Source organism: Phoxinus phoxinus (genome assembly GCF_949152265.1).
Source record: "Phoxinus phoxinus genome assembly, chromosome: 4".
Taxonomy (NCBI): Eukaryota; Metazoa; Chordata; class Actinopteri; order Cypriniformes; family Leuciscidae; genus Phoxinus; species Phoxinus phoxinus.
Window position 1 is genome coordinate 11,595,332 of NC_136879.1, and position 10,192 is coordinate 11,605,523.

Below are 10,192 nucleotides of genomic sequence, written 5' to 3' on the forward strand. Positions count from 1 at the left end.
CCCACTGCCCCAGTGTTAGGGAAGCCTGTGGAGCATCACAAGGGCCGTCATACGCATCCACTCTCTGCTCTTGGCTCGTGGACGCAGTAGACTCAGGTCTACAAGATCAATGAATAAACAATAAAGAAAGAATAATTAGAATAAAAAGAAAACATTATAAATAATAATCATCTCGTTCTTTAGATTTCAGATTTGCTTACCGTGTTTTTCGCCGGCGTCGAGTCGTGTCTTCACAGGCGTCGAGTCGTGTCTTCACAGGCGTTGAGTCGTGTCTTCACAGGCGTTGAGTCGTCTCATCACAGGCGTCGAGTCGTGTCTTCACAGGCGTCGAGTCGTGTCTTCACAGGCGTTGAGTCGTCTCATCACAGGCGTCGAGTCGTGTCTTCACAGGCGTTGAGTCATCTCATCACAGGCGTCGAGTCGTGTCTTTGCAGGCGTTGAGTCGTCTCATCACAGGCGTCGAGTCGTCTCATCACAGGCGTCGAGTCGTGTCTTTGCAGGCGTTGAGTTGTCTCATCACAGGCGTTGAGTCGTGTCTTTGCAGGCGTTGAGTCGTCTCATCACAGGCATCGAGTCGTGTCTTTGCAGGCGTTGAGTCGTCTCATCACAGGCATCGAGTCGTGTCTTCACAGGCGTTGAGTCGTCTCATCACAGGCGTCGAGTCGTGTCTTTGCAGGCGTTGAGTCGTCTCATCACAGGTGTCGAGTCGTGTCTTCACAGGCGTTGAGTCGTCTCATCACAGGCGTCGAGTCGTGTCTTCACAGGCGTTGAGTCGTCTCATCACAGGTGTCGGGCATCTGAAGTCTCCGTGAGAGGCCGGATACAAACTGGAGCTGACGAACGCTATTTACCTCGGGACTAGAGTCCCGAGATAAAAGCAGAAAAGCAGATGGGAAATAATTAGCATAGCTGCTGTTCATAGTATTAATGCATTCGATCTGTTTCAGCAGTAGTATAAAAGGTAAAGATTATCTGTTACTTTATAGAAATGTTACTTTATAGAAAGTACTGTACAGTAAGCATAAATATATGTACATTATAGAGAGTCTTACTATAGAGTCTGTCAGGGTTGTCAGACATCCAGCCACTCCAGCTCCAGGACATAGATGTAGTCAATCATTTCAATGTTCACACTGAGGCTCCTTTTACATGAACTTACCAATGTTATGACACAACTGGGGCTCCATTGACATGAACTACCAATGTCGATAGTCCATACGCAAGCTCCCAGAATTGTGACATAAAACATCGATAGTCCATACGCAAGCTCTCAGTATTGTGACATAAAACAATCTTTCACAAATCAGACGTCCAGCCACTCCAGCTCCACTTCACTTCACTTCCACATATGATTCTATAAGAAACTACTGGTGAATGAATGGCCTAATAAAATAAAAACTTTGTAATTGATGAGTAAGTCTTTACCCCAGTATTAGGGAAGCCTGTGGAGCATCACAACACAGTCGTATGGATCCCTGCGTAACCTTTTTGGAGGAGGGCCGTCATACGCATCCACTCTCTGCTCTCTGCTCGTGGACGCAGCAGACTCAGGTCTACAAGATCAATGAATAAACAATAAAGAAAGTGCCAATGAATGACTGCTTTGAGTTGCAACATTATAAATAATAAACCAGGTGGTCAAATGATTGTGTATGTGTTCAAGAGAAATCATGTCCAATCTCTGCATCTGCTCTCTGTGAATGTGATGATGTGAAACTGTACCTCTGATAGTACTCCTCAGAGCTGGTCTCAGACGCTGCGTCCGGTTCTGCGTCAGGTTCTGGCTCCACAGCTGGCTCACCCTCAGCATCCCTCGTGGAGCTTTGAGGAACCGACGATGACGCAGGAAGGAGTGGAGGAATGTTCCTCACCACCAATCCCTTCCTGTCCATTTCCTCCAACAAGCTAAGGAAAGAAAAACAGTTAATACACACACATTTGATGGAATATTGAGTACAATTACTGCCACAGGACAAAGCAGTGAGTCAGTGAGGCAAGGTACACACCTGGAAAGAGGATCAGCCGCTCCCAAAATGTCCCGAATCCTCTGGTACTCCCAGAAGCGGCCGGTGTGGGTGAACTCGGCCATCTCTTTCTTTGCCTGGATGACCGTATCACTGATGTCCTCCTCAGACCTTCCCTTCATACAGCCCGTGCGAAGGTGGCCTGGAAGGGTCCGCGGAGCCTTCTTGCAGTGAGGGCAGAGGAAGTAAATTCTGCTGTGGTACTTTCTGTATGGACAAAGAAAAGGTTATTTTACCACATACAAGTTAAATGAATTGTAGTCAACGTGTCATATGGCTTAGTCTGCAGTGTAGTAAAAAGCACCACCAAAAACAACCTTTCAGAGCCAAAAAACATGACATAGTATCTTATTTAATTTTAATACTTTAGTAAATGGATCTTGATTGAATAAATGTTTGATATTTGGACTGGAAATAAGACTTTAAAACAAGTAAAATTATCTACCAATGGGGTAAGAAAAAAAAAATCTTGTTTCTGTTTGAATTGACATTATTTTTCTTACCACATTGGCAGATCATTTTGCTTGTCTTAAGCATCAACTCACTTCATTTTGATTAATTCCCACGGAAAACAGGACAAAATATCTAACATTATTTTACTTCTTAAGTAAATGGATCTTGATTTAAGAAATGTTTGATATTTGGACTGGAAACAAGACACAAGTAGGAAAAGCACCATCCCCAAATGGCAAAGGGAAATTTGAAATGTTATTTATCCCTTTTTCAAAAAACAACAAGATACATAATGCTTATCTAGTAAATGGTTATTTATTTGTAAGAATTTTTAAATATCTGGATGGAAACAACATTAACAGACTCCACAGAATGAATGTTAAAGGTACATATGTGAAAATTCAGCTTTTCAGTCTTTTAGTAACATTTACATTTACAAACTGGCAGGAAAACTGAGAGTGCCCTGTAGACATTGGAGATGCACCAGTTCTCGACACAACAGAGCAAGAATGAAAATAAAGAGTGGCAGGAGGGTATGAATCAAGTCCAGTGAAGCAGGCTTGATCAGAGCTGCAAAAATATGGAGCGCTTCACAGATTTACGTGTCATCCTTTCGGTATCTGCCAAGCAATGGTCTCTGTATGACAGCCCATGAGTAGCTCTGAAAATCGAGCGTTTATCGAGCGTTTTCAGATTTGGGCCAATCAGGAGCTCGGAAAATCAAGCGTTTACAGATCTGGGCCAATCAGGAGCTCGGAAAATCGAGCGTTTATCGAGCGTTTTAGGCCAATCGGCAGCTCGGATTATCGAGCGTTTGTCATAGCAACCATAAACAAACTGCTTCAGATCAGAGTCACCGAGTCACCGAGTGAGTAACGTAAAAACAAAAATAAATAGAATATTACGAATGTACTGATATAAAATTGTCTTCCCAGAGTACTTTTACAATGTACTGACATGAAATGTGTCGATGTAATTGCTGATTTTGATTTTTAAAAGATACGTTAGTTAATTGACGTGAACGTCAACGTCAGGCGTTCTGTTTACACATTTAAACCATATTTACACTTCGAATTTCGACTCCAAACTGTAGTAACTACATCTACAGGGTCTAAGGAAGATAACCAGGTAGTCTGATCAAAGATTAAATACATTTTGAGAGATCGCTAGCATGTAATGTAATGTAATGCATTAGAATGCATTGGAAATTAATGGGACAACATGTGACGAACTCTTAAAACAAAATAAAATTATGAAAAGACCATACAGTTAGTATCTTTAGACCCTTAAGATTATAATATCACCACGTGAAATCAAAATATAAAGTTTAAGTGTATGTTTTATGCATTATTACCAATAAGCCTGTTTGTTTAATGGCTGCCAATGCATAACCTGGGGTTATTATTTACCTGTTGTGTCACGTTATGTTAATTTGTTAACGTTAACATTTCAATAGTGAATGTGTAGTACTAGTACATCATTAATCTTATGTGTGATATCCCTGTCAATATGGCAATTAACATGTAGTTTAACCTGTAATGCTTGCTTAATGCAGTGCTTGTTTAATGCTGTGCTGTGTCATTTATTGTCATTGTAGAGATGTTTTTTGCTAATTTAAAAATGACGGCCTCGCAACAGCTTCTCCTGCGGGCCTCTAATGAGGCGGTGGCCTTCATCGCCGCCAAGGGGCCACGCGGGACCGCCGCTGCTGCGAGGGCCAAGAAGCCGGAGGAGGTGGAGAAGGAGGCCCAAGCCCACGTCGTCTCCAAGGGCGGTGACCCTGGTAACCATATGCTGGTGCTGGGCTGCCACAGCATCCAGTTTGGCAAGTACCAGGGTCAAACGTTCCGTTGGCTCCTGGAGAACGACGTGGGCTACACCACGCAGTTGGTTGCCAGCCACCAGCGGGAGCGGGAGCAAAGTGCCTCCGACAGCCCCCTTATGGCCAACAAGGACGCACTCGCCCGGTACTCGTGCGCCCACCCTGCTTTTGTGGAGCAGGTGCGGTACCACCGGGTGACGAGAAGGTCATCCCCTGCGCCTCAAGCATCCTCTTCTGCGCTTTGAGCAACCGGGCTGCGTCCTCTGGGTCCCACAGGAAGATGCAGGAAGACAGCTGCTGCAGGAAGGCCTTATACAGCTGGTGGCTCTCGGTGGTGACACCTGACGCGAAGCGCCGCATCAGGTGCCAGATGTCCAGCCGGACCACCAGCTTGTCCCACTTCCTGAACATGTCAGCTGTCTTAGATCCCCCGTGGGACGAACAACAGTCCCGGTCAACGTAGAGGAGCTGAGGCGGCTCCACCCCAGCGTCCCGATACCGCCGCATTAACCCCGCAGCCATGGACAACAGGCCGGCACCCTCGGTGTCCGTGAGCACGGACATAAGCACCTGTCCATGCTCGTTGCCAACGTTCGTTGACCAGGCTGCGGTCTGGGCGGCAGCACCGGCGAGCTTCCGGGTCACCTGTTTGAAAGAATAAAGCATCTCAGTAAGGCTGCACGCACATAGCCAGAGCATGATACTCCACTATAGCACCACATTTACCTTCTTGGTCGAATCCATCTTCAGAACCGTCCCAAAGACGGAGGTGACCCGGGCCTTCACGTCCTCCAGGCGGGAGAGGATGTCGTGGCAGTACACCATTAACAGCCACGCGTACTGGGGTACGGGTGGCGGTTGCGGTGGTGGGGTGCACCTGCGCACGACACCTTACAACGTGAAGGGCTCCATGACGGTGAGGTTGTGTATGGACCGCCGCATCCAGGCCTCTGTGTGTGCCTTACAGAATTTTTTGTACAGCTGCGTGGCGCTGTTCCCCCGAGTACGCTCACGCAGCTGGATGATTACCCGCCGGTCGCAGGCAAGCCTACAGAGAAGCACATCATGTGTTACAGAAGAGCCACACACAGACAGACAGACAGTGTTCTGACAGCTACTTACTTGTAGGTGAGGATTGCCGGGAAGAGGGCGCGATGCCCCTCTCCCAGCTGACCCACGACGTCCTGCGACCAGGCAGCTACCTTCCTCTTACACCGACAGCACTCCAGGTATTCGGTGGCCATCAAGTACCAGCCGTCGATGTCCAGGACCCTCCGGATGGTCCTGTAGAGCCCACACTTGGTGAGGGCCCTATTACAGCATGTCGGCCGGACGCCCCACAGACGCAGGGGCGTCCAGAGGAACAGCCGACACGCGAAGAAGGCAGCTGGTGAGGCGGGTGGCTGAGTGTAACGACAGTCCTCCCCCCGCTGTCCGTCTTAAACAGCTCCCGGCCGATCCACTCCTGCTCTTCCACGGTGAGGGCTGTCCGCCAGCTCTCAGGCAACCGGGACTGTGAGGGGGAAAAAACAACACAAACAAACAAACAAACAAACACACTGTAAGGAGGCTGAGAGGAGGTGCTACATGCAGTTTGACAGTCAACTCCACTGAGTTGTGCGTTCATGAGTACGGGCACGTGTGTGTGTGTGTGTGTGTGTGTGAGTGTGTGTGTGTGTGTGTTTGTACCTCAGCCGAAGCAGGAGTGGGCGTTGCGGGCTGCTCCACCTTCCCCTCCTTCCTCTTCCTCTTTGCCGGCTGTGGTGCCAGGGTGGCCTCCCCGGATGGCGTCTCCTCCACGGAGACGCGACGGGGCTCCTCCCTGGTCAACGCCGGAGCCCGAGCCGGAACCGCGAGCGTAGGTGGAGCAGCCGCAACTAGACGTGGAGGTGGTGGGAGGGGTGGGGGAGGGATGGAGGACAATGCCGGAGGAGGTGGAGATGGAGGCCTCACCACCAGTGGGAGCGGGAGACTCTGAAGGACCTGTACGTGAGCTTCACACACTACAAAATGGCATCAGCACAATAATAGTCATTAGATAGTCATAATGATAGCGATCAAATGACGTGCAAGCATGCCAGTGATTAGATGACGTTCAGCATGCCAGTGATAGGGCAGATGGTTTACTGCTACAAGGTGAATGTTAAGAGACGCAGCAGAGCCAAGGGAAGTAGACATGTGAAGGTGTTTAAAGGGGTGGTAAAATGCCATTTTCACAAGATGTAAAATAAATTTCTGATGTCCCCAGAAGTGTGTATGTGAAGTTTTAGCACAAAATACCCCACAGATATTTTTATATAGCATGTTAAAGTTGTCACTTTTTGAGGATTTGCAAAAACGCACCGTTTCGTGTCTGGCCCTTTAAATGCAAATGAGCTGCTGCAGAGGGCGGGGTTGCAAGAGCTCATGTGTGTGTTAGCAGCTGCTATTACCTCATGCAGACACACTAAAATGACAGAAACTGTTCTGTCTTTAATGTCAAAACGGAGTCAGACAAAGATGGAGAGACAACATGTAGAATGCAACAGGACGTCTCTGAAAGGTTAGTTGATGAATTTATGTTGCTGATGTGGCGTTAACTATCTTTAATTAGCATATTCTGTCATGGTAATCTATAAATCGCTCGTATAGGAACTGTTGTGAGATGCACACAGAGTGACTTTCGATTGCATGTGAAAAGATGGATGCTAAAGTTTGAGCTGACTCACTTCTGTGACAAAATACTATACAAATATTACAAATACAAATATTTGACTTGTTCCCTCAACTGCGTGTTCCCGGGGGCGGGGTTTATGTACGTTTTAGACTTGCTGATGTCACTAAACCCGGAGGAATGTCGTGTAGTCCCTACCAGCCGTTTGTTGTAGTCCTTAAAAAAACGATTTCTTTAAAAGCAAATATCTCCCTTTGCTTTGAACTTTGAGCGTTGTAACTTTGCAGATGTTGTTTATGCTCAAACAGCAACATTACACACTAACTAAAGTTGGAAAAGTAAAATCATACTTTACCACCCCTTTAATCAAATCTACATAATACCACTACGTTAGTGAGGATGGCACGGCTACATAACCTGCCAAACCTACCTTTCTCCTTCAAGCATCAGCTGTAGCGACCAGTAAAAGAAACCATTACAGTTAATAAAAAAATACTGACAGAAGAATATATATTGAAGGCATATGTTACAGTGTGACATGTCCAGTGTTGTGCCAGTTACCTGTTTCTAAGTCAGTGGCCATCTGGACCAGTTCCTCGTCCGTCACCTCTGTGGTGGGGGGGTGGGGGAACCGAGGGGCGCTGGTCTCTGACGGATGTAGACACCGCTGTGTGGGGAGGGGGGTTGGGCAATGGTTAGTTATTCCTGTACACTGAACCTCTGTTGTGTTAAAGAGAAAGAAAGAGATCTACCTGGAACTGCAGGCCGTGCTGGTGTGGTCATCAGCTTCCTGACCTTGGCCTGCAGTTCACCTGGGGCCATTGGACGCCTTCCCAGTAGGGCCGAGAACATGGGAGCGATCGACTTGCGCGGCAGCAGCGTGGTGGTGGGGGTGCTGCTGCTGCTGCTGGTGGGAGGTGGGGGGGTAGCAGCCACCTCTGCCGACCGCTCCTTGTCTCGGCCCAGGATGTACTTTCAGGCTGCGGTGTCTTCCGCCGTAGCCACTTGACAAAGCTGCAAGACAATGATCAAAGATTGGCACGCATATCAACAAGTCACAGCACCCTGTCAACAGCCCACTGCCCTTCACCACAACAGGACTTACGTGCATGCACAAAAGCAAAAACAGAGAAGATTGATCGCTTCGCTTTTCCCAGGGGCCATGCTAATCTTCTCTGTATCGATCCAATTTTAGTATATGTGCTGCCTTTAGCAAGCACAAGCGTGCAGGCCCGCTCAAGGCATATGTACACCTCGGGTTCCAGCGAGCCATCACCAAGGTGGTAGGGCCCAGAGAGCCGTCCCGCCACTGCTTACCTTGCTGGACACAATGATTGATGCAACAGCTTAATACGTTTAGGGATAGGTTATCTTAGAGCTTTAGGGTTCACATATGCCCAATTCCACCATGATGTATTAGAGCATCTACTGAAAGAATGGGCTGGGCAGACTTATCGATGGTACCAAAATACAAGCTCTGAATGGGCAATGTCCTCCAGGTTTTCGAGAGAAAAACGAGTTGGAAGAAAAACGGAAAGTGCTTTGCTGTCTGTGCCAAGGTTGCATGCACTCGATGTAACCGGACACGATCCGCAGCTGGAGTTAGTCCTCTGGAGCCCTTGAGGCAGAGGCCCTCGGCCACGCCTCGGAAACCAAACCGTGAAGGACTTCACTTTTTTTTTCTTTCTTTGATTTATTCTCTGAATCTGTCTACCTTCAGCATAGGCGCTGTCTTAACAAGCCAAAAAAAGCATGGGTCATTTGAGGCATATGTACCCCTGGGGTCCTATCCCAGCAAGTCCTCACCAAGGTAGTAGGGCCCAGCGAGCCATTTCGCCAGTTTGCAAACCTTGTTTATTAGTGTAGCCTGCCTTCCAGAGGATACCAGAGGATCCCCAACGGCATCTGCTGAAGAAAGGGAGTGGACACACTCGTCGATGGCCCCAGAGTACAAGCATTAAAAAAAAGAGTTGGCAGGAAAACTGAGAGTGCCCTGTAGACATTGGAGATGCACCAGTTCTCGACACAACAGAGCAAGAATGAAAATAAAGAGTGGCAGGAGGGTATGAATCAAGTCCAGTGAAGCAGGCTTGATCAGAGCTGCAAAAATATGGAGCGCTTCACGGATTTGCGTGTCATCCTTTCGCAGGGGCCATGCTAATCTTCTCTGTATCGATCCAATTTTAGTATATGTGCTGCCTTAGCAAGCACAAGCATGCAGGCCCGCTCAAGGCATATGTACACCTCGGGTTCCAGCGAGCCATCACCAAGGTGGTAGGGCCCAGAGAGCCGTCCCGCCACTGCTTACCTTGCTGGACACAATGATTGATGCAACAGCTTAATACGTTTAGGGATAGGTTATCTTAGAGCTTTAGGGTTCACATATGCCCAATTCCCCCATGATGTATTAGAGCATCTACTGAAAGAATGGGCTGGGCAGACTTATCGATGGTACCAAAATACAAGCTCTGAATGGGCAATGTCCTCCAGGTTTTCGAGAGAAAAACGAGTTGGAAGAAAAACGGAAAGTGCTTTGCTGTCTGTGCCAAGGTTGCATGCACTCGATGTAACCGGACACGATCCGCAGCTGGAGTTAGTCCTCTGGAGCCCTTGAGGCAGAGGCCCTCGGCCACGCCTCGGAAACCAAACCGTGAAGGACTTCACTTTTTTTTTCTTTCTTTGATTTATTCTCTGAATCTGTCTACCTTCAGCATAGGCGCTGTCTTAACAAGCCAAAAAAAGCATGGGTCATTTGAGGCATATGTACCCCTGGGGTCCTATCCCAGCAAGTCCTCACCAAGGTAGTAGGGCCCAGCGAGCCATTTCGCCAGTTTGCAAACCTTGTTTATTAGTGTAGCCTGCCTTCCAGAGGATACCAGAGGATCCCCAACGGCATCTGCTGAAGAAAGGGAGTGGACACACTCGTCGATGGCCCCAGAGTACAAGCATTAAAAAAAAGAGTTGGCAGGAAAACTGAGAGTGCCCTGTAGACATTGGAGATGCACCAGTTCTCGACACAACAGAGCAAGAATGAAAATAAAGAGTGGCAGGAGGGTATGAATCAAGTCCAGTGAAGCAGGCTTGATCAGAGCTGCAAAAATATGGAGCGCTTCACGGATTTGCGTGTCATCCTTTCGCAGGGGCCATGCTAATCTTCTCTGTATCGATCCAATTTTAGTATATGTGCTGCCTTAGCAAGCACAAGCATGCAGGCCCGCTCAAGGCATATGTACACCTCGG

General features: G+C 47.9%; 1 protein-coding gene across 1 annotated transcript; it reads right to left on the reverse strand.

The window, feature by feature from the left end:
- Window positions 1-821: 821 nt before the first annotated feature.
- LOC306996634 (uncharacterized protein) lies at window positions 822-5,125 on the reverse strand. The gene is made up of 5 exons (XM_079609353.1): window positions 5,026-5,125; window positions 2,007-2,231; window positions 1,723-1,905; window positions 1,426-1,553; window positions 822-1,354 (listed from the first exon to the last, which is right to left on the reverse strand). Exons 2-4 carry the CDS (start codon window positions 2,144-2,146, stop codon window positions 1,433-1,435), a joined length of 444 nt encoding a protein of 147 aa, XP_079465479.1. The 5' UTR covers window positions 2,147-2,231; window positions 5,026-5,125; the 3' UTR covers window positions 822-1,354; window positions 1,426-1,432.
- Window positions 5,126-10,192: the final 5,067 nt, after the last annotated feature.